Raw genomic sequence first — 23,437 nt, forward strand, 5'->3', positions numbered from 1 at the left:
ATGATGAGTTTGATATGTTGGTTTGTGACTTGTTTTCTCAGTCTCCTTTGCATCCCATTCTCATCCTTGTTGTTCTGAATAACATAGAATGATTTAAAAAAGTGTTCATCTCTGTTTGACCCTGGTTTAGGCCTGTTTAGGAATGCACTGAGCTGACAGCAACACAAAACTCCCCTACTGATCCCTTTCCACTGAATGTTTCTGTTTGCAAAGTGGGTTATAAGTCAAAGAAAAACACAAACAAGTTGGTGGAGATGTTTTCATGGGGGCTTTTCTCCAGCTGTGGGAAACTAATTTCCCCTTCCTTTTGGTGCCAGGCTGTGATGCCAGGAGGTGGGACCCCCATCCTGCAGTTTGTGGAGGACAGGATCCAGACCACCATGGTAAAGTAGAGCTGCAGTCAGCTGCTTGAGGGTTGGGGTTGCATCCAGAGCAGCTTCTCCTGAGCTCCACGAGCTCTGCTAAGCCACTACCAAACTCAGTGTGTGTTTCTTTGCTGCCACTGTGCATGAGGCAGGAATTAATTGCTGTTATTTAGAATCACGGGCTGGTTTGGGCTGAAAGGGACTCTAAAGCCCATCCAGTGCCACCCCTGCCCTGGCAGGGACACCTCCCACTGTCCCAGGTGCTCCCAGCCCTGTCCAGCCTGGCCTTGGGCACTGCCAGGGATCCAGGGGCAGCCCCAGCTGCTCTGGGCACCCTGTGCCAGGGCCTGCCCACCCTGCCAGGGAGAGATTTCCCAATATCCCATCCAGCCCTGCCCTCCTTCATCTCAAGGCCATTCCCCCTTGTCCTGTCCCTCCATGCCCTCATACACCCCATGTGCATTGAGTTGATCAGCTCCCAGATCTTTAGGGAGAAAAACATGGAATATTTTCCATGTGATCATAGGACTGGTCACTGCTGCAGTTTAAACTTCTAGCATATGAGATGTTTGAATTAAAAATTTAAGTATTTATGAACGTGCTTGGCTTCTAGACATCTCACTGAGCTGAGTGTTCTTCAGCCCTTCAAAAAGTATGTAGTAACTTCTGAAGTTGAAAATTATTAACTTCTTTCTCCCTAAATTTCCCTTCCAGCTGACTGGAATTGCAATTGGAGCTGCAGTTGCACTGTTGCTTATAGCAGTTGTTGTGTTTGTTGTGTACAGAAGAGTGAGGCAGTCTAGTAAGTACTTGATAACCATGTAAGTTTTAAACAAATTTTTTCCATCAATCTTGAGTCTTTTGTAATTTTCTGTGGTAGTTGTTTGCTGTAGAGGTGTGGTTCTTGCAGGACAACAGCTTTAAAGGATGGAGAACTTGTGCTGGTTCCCTTCCCCAGGTGTGAGCCCAGAAGTGTCACATGCAGGACCTGCAGGTTTTGTTTCTTTGGTGTGTGAGCAGTTGGGAATTCTGCAGAGGAATTCAACCCTACTGTGATTTCACTGTCACAGATGGAGAAATGACTGAATTAGAGGTTTCCTTGAGGAGATGAAAACTGTCCAAGCCTCCTGTCTGTTCAGAGAGCCCTTTATCTCCTCTGGGCTGAGGTGGAGCCCCAGGGCAGCCCTGCCTGGGTCTGGCTTGGCCAGAGCTGGGCAATGAGGGATCCCAGGGTGGTTGAAATCCCCAAGCCTGCCCACAGGAGCTGTTCTGGAGGCAGCAAAGTGCCCAGGCTGTGCTCAGGTGTTCTCCCAGCTGCTCCAGGTGGTTTCTGATGTGCTGCTTCTGTTGCAGAACAACCTCAGCCCCACGTGCCTCAGTACAGGTTTCGCAAGAGGGACAAGGTGATGTTCTACGGGAGGAAGATCATGAGGAAGGTGAGGGCACCTGGCCCAGGGGAGGGAAGGAAAGACTAAAATCCAGTTTGGGAGGGGTAAAATTAGAAACACTTCACTGGCTGAGCCTGGCCCAGGCCCTTCAACCTGTGAATCTCGCTGGGATGTTGTGGATGCTTCAGAACTCCTGCAGTACTGACTGCATTGCTGATGGAGCAGCAGCAGCTTCTCTTTCTGGCCAGACCTCTCCTCTTTGAAAAATATTTGCAGTCAATGAGGGTAGCAATAAATCAATGAGTATCTAACTCCTGTAGGGAGTTAATGATTGTTTAAATATCCCAGAATCCCAGAATGGTTTGGGTTGGAAAGAACCTCAAAGCTCATCCCATTTCACCCTCTGCCATGGGCAGGGACACCTCCCACTATCCCAGGTTGTTCCAAGCCCTGTCCAGCCTGGCCTGGGACACTTGCAGGGATCCAGGGGCAGCCACAGCTTCTTTGGGCACCCTGTCCCACGGCCTCCCTGCCCTCACAGGGTCCTGGCTGTTCACTGTGCTGTCAAGTCCAGGTGTGCACTCCCTGCAAACCAACATCTGTAGAAAAACAAGGTACAGGGAAGTGACCATCCTTACTCACCCTTTTTGGAGAACACTTCCTTCTGTGAACTGCCCCAGCCTCTGCCTCCCACACTTCATTGTGGTGAATTCAAACACTTTGTCTTAATTAGACACTGGTGGGTTTAATATTCAGTTCTGGAGCTGTTTCATTGTGGAGGAGGTGGTTACTCCCTGAATCTTGCATGGCAGGTCAGCCTTTAAGTAGAACTTGACCAAAAAAGCCCTCAATGAGAGGAAATTTTGTGTCTGCAACTTTATAGTTTTAATATTTTTGATGATTTTCATGTGCAACTTCATAATTTGAATAGTTTTTAACCAAGCTGTTTATATGCAATTCACATAAGTAAAGAATGCTTAGAATTCCCCATGGTAAAATAATTTCAGGTAATTTTTTTTTTGAATTTTAGACCTTACTTACCTTTCTTTTTGCTTTTCTTCCTGAGTAAGGCAGAGAAGATTACACCCAAACTGCTGTGGGTTGCACTTCCTGGGTTTTTTATAACATACCAATATTTTATTTAAAAAAAAAAATCCCTCCAAACTAATAAAGATTCCTTTTGTGAGAGAAACTTTTTACAAAGATTCAACTCTTAGGGTAGCAAATGGAAAACTGGGAATATTTTGAAAATACTTAATGAGGGGTTTGCTTGGTGTAGCACTTGTGGTGTTTCTCCAGAGGGTGGCACCTGGGAACTAGGAAATACAAGGAGAAGCCTTGGTTTGTCACCATCACAGCCAGATAGAATCCTGGAATATCCTCAGTGGGAAGGGACCCACCAGGATCATCCAGCCCAGCCCCTGTCCCTGCCCAGACCCCCCCAGCCCCACCCTGGGCATCCCTGGCAGCGCTGTCCAAAGGCTCCTGGAGCTCTGGCAGCCTCGGGGCCGTGCCCATTCCCTGGGCAGCCTGGGCAGTGCCAGCACCCTCTGGGGACAGAACCTTTCTCTGAGCTCACAGAATTCACAGAATCACTGGGTTGGAAGAGACCTTCAAGGTCCAACCCAGCCCCAACACCTCAACTCAACCCTGGCACCCAGTGCCACATCCAGGCTTTGTTAAATACCCCCAGGGATGGGGACTCCACCACCTCCCTGGGCAGCCATTCCAGAACTTTATCACCCTTTCTGTGGAAAAGCTTTTTCCTAATATCCTACCTGAATTTCCCTTGGTGCAGCTTGAGACTGTGTGCTCTTGTTCTCCAGTCTGACCTGCCCTGCCCCCAGCTCCAGCCATCCCCTGGCCCAGAGCAGAGATCAGTGCCTTACTCCTCTTCCTGATGAGTGTTCCTGAATGAGAACCACAGCTAGCAGTCCTTCCCTCCACCGTCCATTAGCACTGTAGTAGTTGATTGGTAAAATCAAAATCTCCTCCACTTGCTTTATGGAAAGGAAGTGATCCTGAAGTAGAAATTCCAATCCTCCAAGGTCTTACCTGAGCTCTTCACTCTGCTGACACTCTAGTGGCTGGTATATGTGTTGGTGCTTCAGCAGGGTAGGAATTAGCAGGTTGGTTTTTTTTGGTTTTGGGGTTTTGTGACTGTTTTTGTGTCCATTATTTCCCCCTAGGTTACAACTCTTCCCAATTCTCTGGTTGGGAACACCGTCCCTCGCCAACGGATGCGGAAACGGGCGAAGGTTTTATCTCTGGCCAAAAGGTACTTGGGACTTTGGGAAGGGGAAAATTCACCTCATGGGGGCTGGTTTGGGGTTTCTGTTTGTGATGTGGAACTTATCCCTAGCAGAGCCCTTTGCTGTAGCTGTTGGTTTTTCCCACTCCTGTCAGCTGTGGATCAGCTGGGAGGTTTGCTGGACTGGGATGGTTTGGGTGGGGAAAGGCAGGAGGGTGAAATGTTTTAGCTAATTGATAATGTGTAACTTGGGATGGTGAATTTTAGTACTTACTATATGCTTATTTAACATTTCCTATTAGTACAAATGTAACATTTTCTATTAGTATAAGAGAGGGAACATCCTGAACTTCCTTTTTCCTTTGTAGGATTCTGCGTATTAAGAAGGAATGTCCAACTCTGCAGAGGAAAGAACCTCCTCCTTCTTTGCTAGAGGCAGATCTGACTGAATTTGATGTCAAGAATTCCCACTTGCCATCAGAAGTCCTGTACATGCTTAAGAATGTCAGGTAATGTTTAATGGAAAGAGAAATTTAGAGTTTGGTTTTGATGGATGTTCAAGTGATGTAAATATTTGACAGTTTTTGTCAAATCTTAGATTTTACAACTGCATGGTCAGAATCCTGAGGGAGTTGACTGAAAATCTCTGAGCATAAGGACAAAATGAATGACTTCGAATTTTCTAGAACCGTTAAAAATATAGTTGAGTTTGTTGTAAAAATTGAAAAAAGAGATGGGGGGAGAAAAAGGAAGGAGTTTATTTGTCTCAGCTTGGGAATAGTGCTAATAAATGTGTTCTAACATGAACAGATTTAGTGCATCTTAAAACTTCTGTTTAGGCTGTATCAGGCAAAATTTTTTTTGTACAGAAAAGCATCATAATTGGTAAATGTTAATTGGATGCCATATTGACAGCTCCCAGGGCTGCAGGATCTTTTACCTCTCTGCCTGAAAAGGTTGCAAATAAATCAAAGTCAACTTAATCCCCACAGCTCTTTGGCAGACTAAGAAGAAGGGTTGGTCTTGTGCCCCTTCAGCAAGGGGTTAAATTGCTGACACAGCAAAGAGGAGATCTTCCAATCTGTCATTTTGGTTTTGCTTGTGGATGTTCATTTTTCCTCCCAGTTGTGATATAATATAGTCTTGAAGGTCAGTCATTCTCAAATAAAAATGCTATTTCAGTCATCAGAACTTGCTGCTGTGAAATTATGGTCTCCTATGACTAATTGATGTTGCAGTAGGATTTGATGGATTGATCCTGATAAATGTGAGCTGTTGGAGCTCTGTACAGAGTGATCAGGTGTGAAACTCATATTTCTCTCTGCCTGGCAGTGACTGACTGGAGTCCAGGTGCATGTTACCAGCAGGAGATGGAATATTCCAAACTTGCAATTGCATGCAGATGACAGGACCTTTTCCCTCTTTTCAGCATTTCTCCTGTCCTGCTGCCATGGACAGGGCAGCTGCACTAGAAGGGAAAGTTCCTGGGGTAACTTTTCTCACAGAGTGTGTGTATCAGGCAGGTTTTTATTTTTATTCCCCTCCACAGGCCATGCTGCTGTTTGCTGGAGGAACTTTGGCTGTCCTTCCTTCAGAGCCTGCATTCCTTGGAGGGCTCCTCCAAAGGAGACCCAGCATTTCCAGCTCTGTGTTTCCTGCTGCTCTTGCACCTTATTTTGGGGAGCTCTTTGGGGCTCCTTCCCAGCTGCTCCTCTGCTCCTCGCAGCTGGGGCTTTGCTAATTTAGGAAAGATTGTGGTGATTTCAGGTTTTCCCTGTGCATTTTCTTTGCTGCAGGGTCCTTGGGCACTTTGAGAAGCCCCTGTTCCTGGAGCTGTGCAAGCACATGTTCTTTGTGCAGCTGCACGAGGGCGAGTACATCTTCCGTCCCGGGCAGCTGGACGACAGCATCTACGTGGTGCAGGATGGAAAGCTGGAAGTTTGCATCCAAGAAAGTGTAAGAACCTGTTCAGACTCAGATATTTGTTAGTTCTGAGCTATGTTACAGTCTCACAAGCTGTTAGTTCTGCAGTACTTTAACAAGGTAAAAATGGAGACTTGTCTCTCTCCCTTCAAGGCCTTTTAAGGATAAACTGTCCAGTTAAGAAATGACACCTAAATTATTTTTACTTTTAACCCAATAACCAACTAGCCATGCCCTGCAATATGGACTTTTCTATCTAATTACACAAAACCACCCAAACCCATGAAGAAGGAGGACCAGCCCCTGCCCTAAAGCCTCCATCTTGCCTTACATATATTACTATATTCTAAACCCTTAAACTCTTAAGTTTTCCACCACGTGATATTACACACTTCTATCAAACTCCACACCCATAATCCCAGTTTTGTCATTTTGGAAGCCTTCTCCATGGCCTCAGGTCAAAGGCAGTGTTCTCTTGGGGGTCAGTGCCTGTCAGCACAGGAAGTCTGAAATTCTCAGCATCCAGGTTCCAACAAGAACCCACTGCTCTGCACTTCCTGTGAGAAATCTGTTGGCACAGCAGATAGGCTGGCATGAATCATTAAGCATTGATTAAACTTAGACATGTGAATCACAGTGGTTTAGGAGGGATTAATCCCAGCTCTTTGGGGCTGTGGTATTTGTAAAGATCAAGGTTTGTAGCAGTCCCTCGTGTCTCAGATGAGAGAGCAGAACACAAAGCTGATGAGGCAGCTGGAATTATCCACACAGGAGATGCAGAAGTTATTGAAGGAAGACAGGGTGCAAGATGGGCTTGGAAACATTCACCTTTTAAAGGTCATTACAGAACGGATTTGGGCACAGAGAGCAGGAGAGAGCAGGCTCACCTCAGAATAGTCCAGCAGGAGTCAGTGGGTTTGTCTGGAAGCTGGAAGAGTCAGATTCACTTTTGGGTAGATGGGAAAAAAGCTGATGGTTTGTTTTCCACATGAGTCTCAAAATGTTGAGCACCAGTCCACGTCATCCCTTCTGCCAAGTTAAATTTTTAATTTTCACCTTCTTTCTGACTGAACTTTGAGTTTAACTTTTGGATGTGAGCAGTTTTCCAGTGCCTGAAGGTTTAGTGGGCTTGTGTTTGGAAATTATACCAAATTTGCTAATTTCTTTGTATTTTTACATTTTGCTGCTCCTGTTTTGTACAACCTCTTGACAGGCAACCCCTCAGTAAAGGGAGCTCATTGTGCCTCTGTGTTTTGTTGGTGTTATGTAGCAAAGACAAGCAGATCACATCCCTGGAAAAAAATTGGCTCATAGTTTCTTTTAGTTTCTCACTTTTAGAAAGCTGGTTTAAAACTCTGAGTTTGGAATTAGCGCATTTCCATCAGAGCAGAGAGAAAAGAAGCACCCTAGCTTTCTGAAATGCTGCAAGTTTGCCCAAATGCAGCTGTGAGGCTGCAATAATGCTGTGTGTGTGCTTGCAGGATGGAACAGAGGTGGTGGTGAAGGAGGTGCTGGCAGGAGACAGCGTGCACAGCCTGCTGAGCATCCTGGATGTCATCACGGTGAGTCCTGGCAGGGGCACATCCCTGCTGCTCCCACTGAGCCTGGCTGGAGGAGCAGGCCTTGGGCATTCCTAGGGAAGAGTCAGGATGCAAAATGGGTTTTTTGATAAATCTCCTCCTCCCAGACCTTTGCAGGTGTAAGCTGAGCTTAGTGGTGTGGAGGGTGCTCGTGAAATGTGTGCTGTACTGGCTGCTTCTCATTGGCAGGAGGATCTGAATGATCCCTTTGTGTCTGGAAAGCTGAGATTGCAGTTTGATTTGCTCAAATCACAACTCAGGCATGTCAGGAAAATTAATCCCCAAACATCAGAAGTTTATGTCCAAAAAGGAGACAGAGGAGTCCTTTTAATTTATTCCAATCAAGGGAGAGGCCATGGGGCACTCCTCTGGGGTGTCTCACATTTTTGGAGGATGCAGCCTCCTTTTTATCCCAATTTCCCAGCCACATTTCCCTTCTCTCTTTCCCCATTGGCTGAGGTACTTGAGAGGTTCAGACTTCCAATACATACCAAAGATTTCCCTCTAATGTATAACCCTCCCTTTTAATTTTTTATTCTTATGGAATTTAGGGGTTTTTCTTCCCCATCGGTTCTTTCATCTTTCAATGTCCAATTTCATTTATCAGCAAACCTAAAATTTATTTGTAAAAGCAAATATCATTTTCCATTCATCAATCAGTGGAACCCTTCCCATTGTTTCTTTTATCTCCCAATGCTGGTTTTATCTACCAGCAGACCCACAGCTTGTTTGGAAAGACAAATCTGCTGTTCCTCTCAGGCAGGAGCAGGACCAGGTTGGGGCCCAGCAGTCCCAGCTTTTACATTTTTGATGAGTTGCTTAATGAATTTGGTTTTATTTAGTCTAATGAAAATAAATCTGACAGTTGCTAGCACTGTAATTATACTGTGAAACCAGTTGATGGATTTATTTTGTTTTGGAATATCAGTGGTGCTGGTGGCCAGCTGGGGGCTGTGCTCTTTGGCAGGAGCCAGGATGAGCTGAATGCTGATCCTATTCAGGGCAGATTTGGTGGATTTTGTTTCAGTTGGAATTAGACTGATGGTTTTGCTGAAATCACTTTCGGAATGCCTAAATGGAAGGTGTTGAATTCAACATCTTTGATGATGCCCAAACCCTGAAGGTGCTTTCTTGAAGGATTTTGGTAGGATGGGATTTCAGAGGATGAAGATAAATCTAATCACTAAGCTGTTCATGTTTACCTTGTGCCATGATTCTGCCATGCTTGGCTGCTGCTGTTCATCCAAAGGAGCCATTGCTCTGTGTGTGAGGAGCTGGGTGGGCAGCCCAGGGAGTGCTGGGGAATGGTGCTGCATCCAGCTGGCAGCCAGGCAGCAGTGCTGGCCCTCAGGGCTCTGTGCTGGGGCCAGCTCTGTTCAATATCTTTATTGATGACATGGGTGAGGGGATTGAGTCTTTCATTAGGAAATGTGCAGATGACACTGAGCTGGGAGCTGTGTCCATCTGTCTGAAGGGAGAAGGGCTCTGCAGGGAGACCTGGCACCGTTGGAGGGATGGGCAGAGTCCAGTAAGGTGAAGTTTATTAAATCCAAGTGCCCAGTCCTGCATTTTGGCCACAATAACCCCCTGCAATGCTAGAGGCTGGGATGGTGTGGCTGGACAGTACCCAGGCACTGGTCAGCAGTGACTGAACATGAGCCAGCAGAGTGCCCTGGTGGCCCGGGAGGCCAGTGGCTCCTGCCTGGGTCAGGACTGGTGTGGCAGCAGGAGCAGGGAGCTCATTCTGTCCCTGTCCCTGGGAAGGGCACACCTGGAGTGCTGTGCCCAGCTCTGGGCCCTCAGCTTGGGAAGGATGTTGGGACACTGAGCACATCCAGAGGGGGCAGCGAGGCTGGAGAGGGGCTGGGAGCACAAACCCTGAGAGGAACCCCTGAGGGAGCTGGGGGTGCCCAGCCTGGAGAAAAGGAGACTCAGGGGTGCCCTCATCACTCTCACAGCTCCTGAAAGGTGCCTGTGCTCAGCTGGGGCTGGGCTCTGTCTCCAGCAGCACTGACACAACCAGAGCACACAGCCTCCAGCTGTGCCAAGGGAAATTCAGGCTGGATATCAGGAAAAGGTTTTTCACAGAAAGGGTGATAAAGTTCTGGAATTGCTGCCCAGGGAGGTGTAGAGTCCCCATCCCTGGGCATGTTTAACAAAGCCTGGATGTGGCACTGGGTGCCAGGGGTGAGTTGAGCTGTTGGGACTGGGTTGGACTCGATGATCTTGAAGGTCTCTTCCAACCTGGTTATTCTGGGAATTCTGTGAGTTAAAGGATTCTCTGAAGTGTTCTTTGTCATTTCCAAAAGCAGTCACACACCTCTATATCCACATTATCTGTACATCTCTATTATGTATATCTGTAGTTCCCATAAAACCTGTCAACATTTTTTAAGCTTGGTCACAGTTTTCTCTGTAGAAAGGGAATAATTTGGACTGTAACAAGTCTAGTTCTTGCTGTCAAATTCATATCTTTATAAATCCATATTAGTTACTTCCACCACTGAATTTTCTTCATGACACTATTCTAAATAACAGGGCCATCATAAAGGAACATGAATACCAGTCATATTCTTGCTTGTTTAAAATGAATCTAAGAAAAGAAATCCTTGTGTAGCAGTGCTTTATGGCTTTGTTTTCTAAAAAAGTGGTTGCCATTCATTTTTTATCCTGTTGGGTTTTTTTCATTTTTAATTCTCATTCTGTCATTTTTTCCTCTTTCTCATTAGTTATACCAGTGGTAAGTAAAAAAAAAAAAATAGAAATGATTGAAAATGTGCTGAACAGAGTTAGCAGTCTGCAGAAGAATCTGTAATGAAAAAACCTTGAAATATTTTTTGCTAAACTTGTTCTCATTTATTTTTACAACTCTTTTGTTCCTCACTTCCCAGCTTCGTGAGCTGCTTGTTTCATTGCTGTTTTTCCTCTTCCTTATGTTCCTTGCAGACTTTAGGTAGAGGAGTAGCATGAAAATAGGCAAGGAGAGAGGAAGTAGCACTGGATCAGAATAGAGGAGACCCCTCAGTGCCAGCCCAAAACAGTGAGTGAGTCTTAGAACATCCTGCAGATACCATAACCTGAATTAGATTTCAGTGCACCACCAAACACATGGCTGTGCTGTGAGGAAAGGGTGCATTCAGAGAGGATTTCAGTTGTCTGAGCTGGATTTGTGATTCTTTTGACTGATTTTGCAGCAGCTGAAGTCAGGCTGGTCCCTCACTTAGTTGAGAGTTGTGCAAGAAAGTTGAGGGTGCTGCAAGAAGTGGCAAGATCTGACTGATGGACCTAAAAGAGAGGTCACACCAGAGGTACTTTTCTAATTGAATCTTTCAGCTTTTAAACTAAAAAGTCCCTTCAGTTCTACTCAATACAAAGGTGGCAGCTGTGACATGAGCCTCCCCTTATTCCAAGAACAGATTGATGCTGCTTTCTCCAGACTCTGAGGAGGAACTGGAAGCTTTTGAGTCCAAGTGCTGCAGCCCCTTTCCTGGTATTCTGGAACACTTCTGAGGTGCAGTTAATGACTTTGACTTGATACTGCCTCAAATACCAAAGAAATCTCTGAGCTGAACCTTGCTGATGTTTCTGTTTTCAGCAACTCTTGCTGAGAGCTTGTGTGTGCAGCCAGAGCTTTTCCCAGAACAGTCAATGTTCATCCAGAGTGAGCTGCTCCAGCAGAGATGTGATGCTGATTGCTGGAGATTTGGGGTTCACTCTTCTCTTGTCCTCCAAGTGAAGATGCTCTTAAGAAAGCAGGGCCCTGCTGGCATAGTTGGAATAAGAAAGTTGGAGAAAGAAGAGGCTGTGAGGGATATTGATCAAATGGCAGTGATTGAGGGGGAAAAAATGAAAGTCAGGATTAAAAGAAGCTGGAAAAACACTTGGATAAAGGTGAGCCTGCAGGGCTGACAAGATGGATGAGGTTATAAAGAAGTGATTGATGGCTGCAAGACCTTTGGGTGCAGCAGTGTTGATGTAGAGGATGTCAGGAAGGAGTGAAGGAAGACAAAATCCAACCATGGAAATGGGGAGAACATCTCAGATTTTTGGGTCCAAAAAGGAGCTACAACTGCAAGTGGGAGAATGTGAAACATCCATGCCTCTTGCAGCAGATTTTTGACCAAACTTGGTTGGATTTGGCCATAAGCTGTCACCTGGGTTCAGCTGCTGCTTGGAGGTCATGCCTGAGCTCTTGGAATGAGACAGAAGTAAATAGTTACCTGCCCTGAGAACAAAAAGTTCTCTGTTGAAAAAAACCCTGTTTCATAACTGATTGTAACTTAACTGTTCTTGTCATCTCAGTGTGTGATTGCAAAATAGTATAATTTGAATGTGGTATTCTCCCTGTGCTGCTGATAACATTAGAGCTGAGAGAAGTGACAATTATGGAAGATTTCTTCCTCACACTCCCCTGACAGCTCTTGCATGTCCCAGCCCCATTAGCCATGGTGTTGGCCCTTTCAGAAGAGCTGCTCTCATGCAGGGATTTCAGAGAGGCAAAATTATATGCTGAAAACTCAGAGGAATGGGCTGTTCTTTGGAGAAAAAGGCTTCTGCATTGTTATCTGTTATTATCCTAAAGCTGTTTTTCTGAGGTTGTCAGCACTGAGCACTTTGCAGAAAAAACCCAAAAACTTCACTGGGTAGAATGGGGACCAGAGTTCTGGGATACCCAAGGTTCAGTTTTCTCTTTGGAATAACTCATGAAACACCATTAAACTTGATACTTATCATTGTCCAGCAACAAAAAATGTAATAATTTCCTTGTTTTTTTACTATATTTTTGCTGTAGAGATTGGTAGAAAATACAGTTGGTGGCAAATGCAGTGCTTAAAAGCAAACTGTATTCATTTTCTTTTACATGTAAGTATAAGAAGTCCAAATTAATTCTTCATGTAAAGCCAGACTTCCAACTGGCCTGTAAAAGAAGATTGCTGCATTTATTTTTGGGTGCAGCCAAAGCACAGAAATGTTATTTGTTAATTTCTTTACTTAATTAAAAGAAACTTGGGAAAACTGAGGACACTGGGAGCTTTGCACTGTAGGTCAAAGAGATGTTTAAAATTTCAGATCCCTCAGGAACTTGAAAATCAAGGCTATTAATATCATCCCCAGATTTTATAAAAAGGTCATCTGAAGTTGGTGTAATTAAGAAATTGGTTCCAATTAATTTAATTTAATTTTAGAATCTGCTTCACGGAGCCTTCCAGACCAGCAGGCAGACAGAGCTGCAGCTTTATTTTCCAGATTGACTAGAGAAAGTCTCTTGTTTGGTTTTGCTGGGTTCTCTGGGCAGGAATTCCTTCAGAGTGCTTGTGTGGAGTTGTGTGATGCTCTGCAAGTCTTGCAGGCAGTTTGGTTTGTAATCAGCATTTAACATCTGTGTGTCAGTGTTGGGAAAAAGGTGCCTTGTGTTGCTCTGGAGGTGAAAACCTGCTGGAGCTGTGAGGTGCTGGTAAAGTAGAAACTCCATTTCTTCCCCTGCTCCTGCTCTGTGCTGCAGAAAGGCTCATTTTATTTTATCAATACTGTGTAAATCAATATTTGATGGATTAGTAAATTAATTTATGAATTAGAGATGTTGTTTCTAGTATTTATTGAGTGGGTGAAAGGGATATTGTCTGTCTTTTTATCCAAGTGTTTGGCAGTAGGTTTTTGTTAAAATTTATTCTCATTTAAGGGGGAAGATCCAAACCCAGAGGCTTGCCTTCCAGTGTGAAAAAAATCTCTGTATTCTACCCACTTTTCATTTGTTTGTTAGTTCCCCATCTGTTCTTTGAGCAGGATGGTCTAGACCCACTTTGTCTCCAGTAAAGAGAAGCTGTTTGGATTTGTCATATGGAATATTTAAAGTGTATATATATATGAAAAAAACATATATATATCTTGAAACACAAGAAGTCTGCCTGTCTTTTGTCTTCCTCCATTATGTCTGTAATTGCTGTACAATTTTTGTTGTGTTCTTCACTGGTTGTGTGAGTCTGGGGTTGTTATGCAGCAAATAACTTGGTTGTCAGCACAGATAATAAAATCAACAAACCCTCTTTTCTCTGCAGCCTCGACTAGCTGGGATTTCAAGGGCTGGCTGTGGAATTCAGCTGTGTCACAGCTGAGATCCTGGCACTTCCCTCACCCCCATCCAGCTCCCTGGAGCTCTCATTTCCCTGCCCTGTCTCTGGTGCAGGTGTGAATTCACCCTCTTTACACCCCGTGCTCCTGGAGCACCAGCTCAAGGCTCTTTGTGGCCAGAGGTGTCTGTCAGACACAGACAGCAGCAAAGCAGGAATTTGGGGAGAATTGGATTGGATCATTGATGGATTAACCCCCTGTCTCTGGAACTTTCTCTTAGGGTCACCCTGCTCCCTATAAAACCGTCTCGGCCCGAGCAGCCTCTCCATCCACCATACTGAGGCTTCCAGCCAGTGCCTTCCAGGATGTGTTCCAGAAATACCCTGAAACCCTTGTCAGAGTGGTGCAGGTAGGTGGAGCTGAGGGGGAAGGGGTGCCACTCTCATTTCCAGGTTACAGGAGGATGTTTAGAGGCTCAGCAAGCTCATCATCCATCCTTTGGTAGATACAGAACTGCTCAGCACATCTTATCAAGATTTGGACTTGTTCTGCTGTTCTCCTGGCTGTTGAGCCTTAGACTTAATAATCCAATATTATCCCAAACAAGAAAAAAAAAAAAGTATCTGTATATCTCCATTGATGGATTTTCTGCCCATGGTACCCTCCTCAATCAGCCAGAGCTGCAGTGTGAGTCTCTTGGTCCTTGGAGAGTAGAAAGCTGCTGATATGGGCTCTGCAGCTTGGGGTGCACCAGGAGGGCTCCAGAACGGCTGAGAGTCATGAACAGACTGTCACATATCCTGAATCAGGACTGCTGGGCCCTCGGGAGCTCTTGGTGAGGGCTGATGCTTTGGAAGAGTCACAAAATTCAGACTGACATGTGAATTTTCCCTTTAGAAGCCTCTGACAGCATCTGAGAGAAGAGCTGTGCTTTGTGTCAGTTGTGCTCCCTTCTGCTGCTTTGCAGGGGCTCAGACAGCTCTCCAGGGAGCATCTCCTGCAGATGGGAGGTGCTGCAGGGATCAGGTGAAGGATTTCCAGGGCTGGTGCCTTGTCCTACAGGTGTAGCAGCCGCAGGGTCACCCCACAAGTCACTCTGGGCTGTCCTTTTGCTTTGCCATCACTTCTGAATCTGTTTGTCCTTGCAAACTGTTCTGGTCTCTGGGTGATTTATGGGCAACACATGAACCTCCTCATACTGCTGGTTGAAGGAGAACAGATCATTAACACCAAATTAATTTGCTTGTGAGAGCTGATAAAGAAGAGGGGATGGCTCAGGAGTGGGAATTAGCTGGCAGGGCAGAGGAAGGTGCCTCTGATTCCAGTGTTAGCTTTGAGTGCCTGTGGGGCAGTGGGACAGGTTCTCTATGGGGAGAGCTGGAATAATTTTTTTAATGAAGAGGAAAATTGGACACAAATGCTTCTCTTTCAAGGCACTTTTACGATTGATATTTATAGGAAACAAAAAGCATTTGGTGTTTGGGAGTAAGACTTGGGATTCTCGTGCCATCAAATGATTGTGAAGTCATTGGTAAATCATTTGAATCTGTCTCTGTCTCAATTTATCAGCTGCTAAAAAAGAATTTCAGTTAGGGTACAGTCTGTATTTTATAGAGTGCTTTCAGGTACCCTGGTGCATGATTGTGTCTAAATGCCAGAATGAGTGTGGGAGACTGCTAAATCCATTGCTGCTGCTTCTTTGTTCCCTGCTTGCAGATCATCATGGTGAGGCTGCAGAGAGTGACATTCCTGGCCTTGCACAACTACCTGGGGCTGACCACGGAGCTCTTCAGCTGTGTGAGTTTGGGAGGCAGGCCCTCTGCTCTCCTGCCAGGGCACACGCAGGTTTTCCTTCTTCCAGAAGGTCATAAAGCAAATGCTCCATATTAATTTCATAATGACAGTGCTTGAGGACTGAGACACTTGTATAACCAGCCCATAAAACCCAGCCTACACTGATGCCTGGGGAATTGGTGGGGAGGCTTCACCTTCCCAAGTGCATCATTCCATGGTGATGAGTGTGCTCTGCTGGTGCTTCAGCACTTCTGATGTTTGCTGATGATGTCACCTCTGCCTGGAGCAGTGGGGGAACTGCTGCACCCGTGGTGGCAGAGGGTCAGGGAATGCTCAGGGTGTTGAGCTGGGAGTCCCCAGGCCCTGCTGGGATGCGCTGAGGGAGCTGCACATCCACCCTTGGGGATCTGGGGCTGATGAGCACAAGCTGAGCAGTTCTGGGGGGTTCTGTGCAGGCTCCAGGGTGTGGTACACGTGTCAGGGAGGGGTGGTTGATGCTTGTGTGTCCCTCCTGCTCCCAGCAGAGCCAGGGCACCCCTCTGATCTCCGTGAGCAGCGCTGGAGCCGGCAAGGCGGGGAAGAGACAAACACCCAGTGCTGCGGAGGAGGAGCGTGGAGAGAGGCTGGAAAAGTCTGGGGAGGCCCTGGAAATGGGTAATGCTTCTGGAAACATGGAGGAACTGTCCTCTGGGATCTTCTTTGATCTTTGTACTACTCACAGAATGCCAGCCTGTGGTGTCCTCTGGGACCTGCTCACACCCTGCCAGTCCTGGCATGGAACCCCAGACTGGTTTGGGCTGGAAAGGACCTTAAAGCCCACCCAGTGCCACCCTGCCATGGCAGGGACACCTCCTACTGTCCCAGGCTGCTCCCAGCCCTGTCCAGGCTGGCCTTGGGCACTGCCAGGGATCCAGGGGCAGCCCCAGCTGCTCTGGGCACCCTGTGCCAGGGCCTCACTGCCCTTAACAGTGAAGAATTTCCTCCCCAAACCCAGTCTAACCTTGCCCTCCTTCAGCTTGAGGCCATTCCCCTGTGTCCTTTCACTACATTTGATCCACTGTTGATATCACTGCTATTGATCAAAGGATTTTTATTTTATCGGAGTAGTTAAGGATTGTCTTGGATTCATTTCAGGTTTGAAGCCTTTGGATAGTTCTTAGCTTCAATGGGGAAATATTACTGTGTTCTTAATGATATTGAGGGATGAAGGAAGGGGGAAAAATAAGTGAACTCCTCATTTTGAATGCAGAGAGGAGTTGGGAAAATTCAGCACTCTAGACACCAGCAGAAGAATTGCTGGATATGAGTCTTTTCAGCCTAAAGACTCAGTACTGAAGGTAAAGCCAGGAAAATAGATGGAGTTGAATTTTGCCTCTGCAGATGGAAAAAAAATCATTAAATCAAAACTAGGAAAAAGGTTTCATTTAATTTAATAATACATTTAATATTTAATGTCAGTGTTTCAGAATCTTTAAGTCAGCCTTTAATAGTGGGTAAAGGTTCCTACTGTTAGTGAAACTTGCTTTATTAGGGGATACCTTGTGTTTACAACATTTGTTTTTAAATTTCAGACATGTTGAGGATTTCTGGTGCAGAAAACTCTGAGCATGTTTTCAGAAGAAGCCTTTCATCTCCTCCCTATGCAGGCTCTACAGAGGCTTCTAGTAAGTAGTGCTTGGCAAAATTGTGGGGAATATGTAATTTATCTAATCATGGGGGAAACCACATGATCCCTGGAGTGCTGGGTTAGATAATTTTCCTGTTTATGGTGGATAATCATCTTGCACTCCTGTTCATGGTAGATAATCATCTTGCAGTGGTGCTGCTTCCTAACTCATTGGTCAAAAAATTATTTAGTAACAAATGGACTATTATCCCAGAGAGCATTTCCTTGCTGTCATTATCAGCAATGGGGAACATCATTTGGCTACCAAGACCTGCAAATGAGGAGCTTTATTAATTGATATTACTGAAACAAACTGAACGATGATGATAGACCATCATCTTTCACATAAAAGATGACACACGTTTCTTGCTTGGCTGATTGTCCCAAAAAGCACATTACATTGCTTTGCTGCTTTTAGAGGAATGTTCTTTAGAGAGGATAATAAAGGTGATGGATCATGGGATGCTCTGAGGAGACATTTATGAGGCTGAGCTGCTTTGATGCTGCAGTGTCATTTTGGGGAACTTCAGTTACTCCAACTTTAGTTATTCATTTTCCTCTGGGCCTGGTGTTTAGGGCAGCTTTGTGCTTCAAGGTGGAAAAACTGGAGTTCTTTTGGGAATCACAGAGCACAGGCATCTGTCTCTGTTAGCTGAGTAATAAATTAACCACTGTCAGGGAATCCAAGCTCAGGCTCAGGTACTGTTAATAGAGCAATGTTTAATCAGTGGAATAAAGGTGCCCTGGGTACTTTGGAAGATGCTTTTATTGTTCACCTTGGCTATTAAGTGACTTAGGAAAAAGGAACATATTGTGATGGGTTGAAGGGTTTGGAGACAAGGAGGAAGGAGGGAGCCAGGCTGGGGGAGCCCTGAGCACTGGGAGCTTTCCCCAGGGTGAGGTTTGTGTCACTTGTTGCTGCCACACAAAGCTGCTGGTGTGCACAGAGGAGAGCAGTGGGGAGTTCCTGCAGTTTTGACACTGGAGGGCTGATTTGTTTCCTCTTCAGTTCCTCTGGGCAAGTGTAAAGGGATCCACTTAGATTCTTCATGGTTTCCATGTTGCTGTCCAGAGGGGTGGATGTGATGGAGAAATAAGATTTTGGCTGGGGTGAGTAAATCATCTTTCTAAGCCAGGGAGACAAATTAAGAGAAAATACTGACTGACCCACACAAGACTTAGCTTGATCTTCACGTGTGTGAGGTTATTTTACACTAGGAGTTACAAAATGCACCAGCAGACTTGATTCAGTGGTAAATTATTTAATCCTTGCCCTGAACACAGGTAAATGAGGCAGTTCAGTGAGCTCTGCCTGTGCAGCCCTGTGACATTTCAGGGAGGACAGTCCTTGTGTGTTCTTAGGAGCTTTAATATAGAAGGATCCCTGCAAACCTCTCAGTGGGTATGTCCATTTGTCCTTCCTTTCTCCTATCAAAGTTATGCCAAGGTACACAGAGCTTAGCAGATAGAGAGAACTAATTTTTACTGACAGGAGGAGCGTATCTAATTGGGTAATTATGATTTGCCTCAGTTAACAGAGCTGATTTTTTCTCACTGTTTAGCTTGCACAGAAAGTGTCTTGATGTTTGCAATGAAAAGATCAAGATATTGCTTCAGATTCTATTCCACTGCTTACTGTGTGTTCAGACTCCATGGAATATTGATCATGTTTATTATTAATTCAGAGAGGAGAAAACTGTTAGAGTCATGCAAGTGCTGTTATCTCAACATCTCCTTGATTTGCTTGTTGTTAGAATTAATAAACACTGCTAAAAATTGCTTTGGGAGTAAACACTTCTGCCTCAGTTGTTCCTGGGGCTGGCTGTAATCTGGTTTTTTTGTGTAGTTATCTAGCTTGAGGCATAGCAGATGAGGGAATGGGATTCTGCCAGCTCAGGCTATTCTGCTTTTTAAGTGTAGTAACTTTGGGTGGAGAAAGACAGAATTAATTCATGGAAGCATCTGGGCTGGGGGACTGAGGAATTAGAAAGCAGAAATGAAACAGCAGGGCCTTTTGGATGTAACAGCTTCACCCCTTCATTGTCCCTGGAAGTAAGTCTTCCTAACTCTGTTTTTAAGGTTAAACAGCAGTTGTCTTTTGTTGTTTTGGTGTTTTTTTCCCAAAGAGTTGGAGCTGTTCCCCCAGAGCCCTGATGTGTGGCACTGGCAGAAGGTGGCAGGGAAGGCTCTGCAGCACCCAACCTGGCCTTGAATGGTTTTGTGTTTTGGTTTTTTCACTTACAGTTGTTTCAGTGGGTGTTATGGCTGTCCAGTCATTTTATTGCACACCTTGAAATTCTATGGAGATTCCCTTGGTGAGCAATGGGAAACCACTGCTGCAACTTTTATGTATTTCTTCCCCTGACTCATGAAATTGGTTATTTGCATTTGTCAGACCATGCTCTGTTTGTGAGATTTTTATTCCTTACAGCAAGGAATTAAAAACTTGTATCAGCTGTAGGTTTCCAATCATTATTTATAAATCTGCTTTTATTTTTGTGGTCTGTTTTTTACAAGTACTGACCTGGAAGTCAAGAGCACAAAACCCCTCTTGAATTAGAAACCTGCACCTTAAAATCTGGAATGAAAGTGTTGCTCACTGTGACCTTGACAGACATTTTATCTTTCCCTCCATCTTTGTGTAGAGGGTTGATAAAGTTTTAGTTCCATCAAGCTGGCAGCAGCCCAGTTTGTGAAGTCTCTCATTCCTTCCCTTCCACAAGGCAGGAATGCTGCCAGGGAGTGTGGCAGTTGCCATTGTGTGGTGTTGGGAGGTTCCCAGGATGAGGTGAGAGATGAGGATTTGACTCCATGTTCTCAGAAGGCTGATTTATTATTTTATGATATTATATTATATTAAAAGAATGTATACTAAAACTGTACTAGAGAAAGGAGACATCAGAAGGCTAAACAAGAATGATAATGAAAGCTTGTGACTGACTCAGAGAGTCTGACACAGCTGGGCTGGGATTGGTCTTTAATTAAAAACATCTCACATGGACCCAATCAAAGATGGACCTGTTGGTGAATGATCTCCAGACCACATCCCCAGGCAATCAGATAATTATTGTTCTCATTCTTTTCTGAGGCCTCTCAGCTTCCCAGGAGAAGATTCTGGGCACAGAGGATTTTTCAGAACCTGTCATGGTGACACCATTGTTTGTGCAGCGCCCATCCCAGCAGCGTGGGGATCCTCAGGCAGGATCCATCCCTCTCCTTGCCCAGCCCCTCCTGCTCTCCTGGCAGGGTGTGCAGCTCTTCCTGCAGCAGCTCCAGGAGTCCCTGTGGGCACCAGGGAAGGCTCCTGCTTTCAGCAGACAGCAGCTCTCATCCTTAGATGCCTCCTCGTGCTCCTCTCCCTGGGTTTTTAGGGTGCAGGGCTGGGGAGGAGATGCTTTCCCTGCCTGTGGGGCCAGAACCTGAGTGTTTGGGTTGAAAATGCTCTTGGTGTGTTAGGGCTCAGGAGTTTGGCTCACCCTGGGATTTGGAGGGGCAGGGAGATGGACAGAGAGTCAGATCAGCTCATATGGAGCTGCTCTTGCTACTATCCCAGTTTATTGTTGAGAGCTGATTTAGGGTCTTGAATGCTGCAGTGTCACATTCACATTCTCTGAGAAAATCCCTTTGTTCAGGAGTCTTCTTCTGGGAAGCTGAGAAGCCTCAGAGAAAAGGAAAACAATTCTTCTCTCATTTGCTTCTCCTGTGTTGTGCTCATGTGGAATGTTTTTGGAGATTGTTCACCCACAGGTGATTGTTCCATTGCATTCTGCTGGGAGTTGTTTTCACTCTTTGGCCACTCAGGGCCAGGCTGTGTCAGGGCTCTGGAGAGAGTCAGGAGTTTTCATTATTATCTTTTAGCATTCAGGAAGAATCCTTTCTGTACTCTTTAGTTAGTATACTATTTTTTAATATAATATAGTATTATAAAATAATAAATTAACCTTCTGAGCACATGGAGTCAGATGCATCATTCCTGCCTTCATCTGGGGGGAAGGCAATTATGGTACAGCAGTGTCAGGAAATTCAGTCAATAGCACCACCAGCAATACTGTTTATTTATATTTTATATCTTATGGCTTGTTAGTTCTGATGACAATCAACTTTGGGTCAGCTTGTTGGGTTTCTTGTTTGGAGGCTGATCTTTAAATGATTTTATTATGATCCCAGTGGCAGGTTTGTAGATCACAGAATTATGGTTAAGGTTGGAAAAGACCTTTAAGATCTTGAAGTCCAACAGCCAGGCCAGCAGCACCCCGTGTTCACCACTAAACCATGTCCCCAAATGTCACACCCACGTGTCCTTTGAACACTTCCAGGGCTGGTGACTCCACCCCTGCCCTGGGCAGCCTGTGCCAGTATTTTACAACCCTTTCCATGAAAAGAGTTTTCCTGATATCTGATCTAAACCTCCCCTGGCAGAACTCAAGGCCATTTCCTCCAGATGACATGGAAAGAGTACTCTGAAGTAAATCTGAATATTTGTGGCAGTGGGATTCTTCCCTTGGCCTGGCTGGGGTGGGAGGTAGGAGTCAAGCCCTTCAGAAATAAAAACTCTGGTTTTGAAATTCAGTTTGTGGAATTCAGCCCTTCATGGTAGGGTGGTATTGTCACATAGTCACAGGTCACAATGGTGTAACTTCTGGTTCCAAAAGCCAACTTCCCAAAGCTTGGGGCGATCCTGGGCAAATACAAGTGTGTGTCTCTTGGGAGGGACAGGTGGGGAAGGAATTCAGAATTAAAAATTGGAATTTGTGAGGTGACAGAATTTACCACTCAGGAGAGACAATTGCTTTTCCAAAGGGCCCAGCTTATTCCCGAGCAGTAATTTGTATTTATAAAAACAAAAGCGTGAGAACAATGTAGTGACTGAAGGTAAAAGGTATAAGGAAGAACATGTAAACTTTTCTGAGTTGTCTACTTTGGAGATATATTAGACACAGAAATAAGGTTGAAATTATTATAGAATTATTTGTTAAAGCAAATTGCAGTTTCTGCATGATTCTTAAACTCATCTGTGAATCTTCAGGCTGTGGGAAGCCTGTTCAAGGTTTTCAAATAGGAGGAGTTTCCCAGTTATGTTTTCATTATTGATTAACTCGGAGAAGTTCCTGGAAGGTGGATGGGACAGCCAAGGACCTAATGTAATTAAGATGTATTAAAATTGGGAAGTAAGGAATGGGAAGTAGTATTGACTTCAAATTCATGAATTAAATAAGTGAGAACTGTAAGGGAATTTCTTATGTAACTTTCAGCACCACAGTTTGGACAAGTTGTAGAAAAGATTTGAAATTATTGGGGGCAAAATGCTTTGTGTGTAGAGACTTTTAGAAGTTACTGATCATAATTTTCTCCCTATGAAATGGCAATTTATTTGGTGCAAAAAAATTCTTTAGTTTGGTGAAAAAAATATTACTAAGAATAATTTCCTGAAAACAGTGAGGAAAATTTGGTGGATTTGCCTTTTCCTGGCTTCTTCTGCTGTTATTTTTATTTCTATTTCTATTTTTTTATTAGTATTATTTTTATTATTGTAATAATTGTCTGATATTCCTCCTGTGTCCATCCCCTTGAGCAGAGCCTGGTTTTAGGGCATTAAAGGTGACCTGGATTGATAAAGAAAGGACAGCTACATCCTGGGCACTGTGACTTCCAAGGATGTGGAACTGAATCGAAAATATGCTTAATTTTTCCAAAAAGGATTTAAAAATATATAAGATTTCTTCAGCAGATCTCACCTTTTGTACAAACCCACCAACATCTAGAAGGAGCAACAGATGAGCTCAGAGGGTGAGCTGCTTTCAAAAATGAGGAAATTGGCCCTGAAACTTAATGTTAACTCTGTGAAGGATTTCAGGGATTTGTAGAGTATGGAAAATAAGCTGCAGCAGCTGAAATGAACCATCAGCAGCATCACCTCAGGCAGTTTTGCAGAAAGCCATAAAAAACACCCCAAAGTTTGAAGTTATCAGGAGTTCCCTCTCTCCAGTGCTCTGCCAATTCTCAGTGGACAAAAAGCTCCCAAAAAAAAAATCTCCAAATGATGACTGTACTCTGAACAAAGCAGGAATTCTGGGATGTGTCACACCCAGGTTCCATGGGAGGATTTCAAGTTCCAGGTCAGAAGGAGCTGGGAAATAACAGGACCATGAAGGTGCTGAGTTGCTCCCCTTGGTGTGCTAGCTGCTGTTTCTGAGCAGCTGCAGCACAGGAGGTGCTCACAGCAGGATTTTGTGTTGTTGCAGACAATTCCAGCGCTGCCAAGTCTGACATGGACATGGCCTACGAGAGGGCCAGGGTGCACCTGGCCCCCGAGGACGCCGCCGGCAGCCCCAGCGTGGCCAAGGTGGGTCTGCTCCTGCCCAGCCTGCTTCCTGGGGCAATGTTTGCTTGGTGTGGGTGCT

At 45.0% G+C, this 23,437-nt stretch overlaps 1 protein-coding gene across 2 annotated transcripts in view; it reads left to right on the top strand.

Moving 5' to 3' along the window:
* PNPLA7 (patatin like domain 7, lysophospholipase) overlaps positions 1-23,437 on the top strand; it is a 131,332-nt gene that overhangs the window by 2,871 nt on the left and 105,024 nt on the right. Inside the window, exons 3-14 of one of the 2 annotated variants that reach the window (XM_084219657.1) lie at positions 318-383; positions 1,080-1,167; positions 1,719-1,801; positions 3,943-4,031; positions 4,373-4,513; positions 5,801-5,960; positions 7,409-7,489; positions 13,857-13,985; positions 15,293-15,373; positions 15,892-16,024; positions 16,942-17,034; positions 23,279-23,379. In XM_084219657.1, the coding sequence (XP_084075783.1) occupies positions 318-383; positions 1,080-1,167; positions 1,719-1,801; positions 3,943-4,031; positions 4,373-4,513; positions 5,801-5,960; positions 7,409-7,489; positions 13,857-13,985; positions 15,293-15,373; positions 15,892-16,024; positions 16,942-17,034; positions 23,279-23,379 (1,245 nt within the window). The remainder of the gene's footprint in view (positions 1-317; positions 384-1,079; positions 1,168-1,718; positions 1,802-3,942; positions 4,032-4,372; positions 4,514-5,800; positions 5,961-7,408; positions 7,490-13,856; positions 13,986-15,292; positions 15,374-15,891; positions 16,025-16,941; positions 17,035-23,278; positions 23,380-23,437) is intronic. The other variant, XM_084219658.1, reaches the window with a different exon arrangement.

Source organism: Fringilla coelebs (genome assembly GCF_963513975.1).
Source record: "Fringilla coelebs genome assembly, chromosome: 21".
Taxonomy (NCBI): Eukaryota; Metazoa; Chordata; class Aves; order Passeriformes; family Fringillidae; genus Fringilla; species Fringilla coelebs.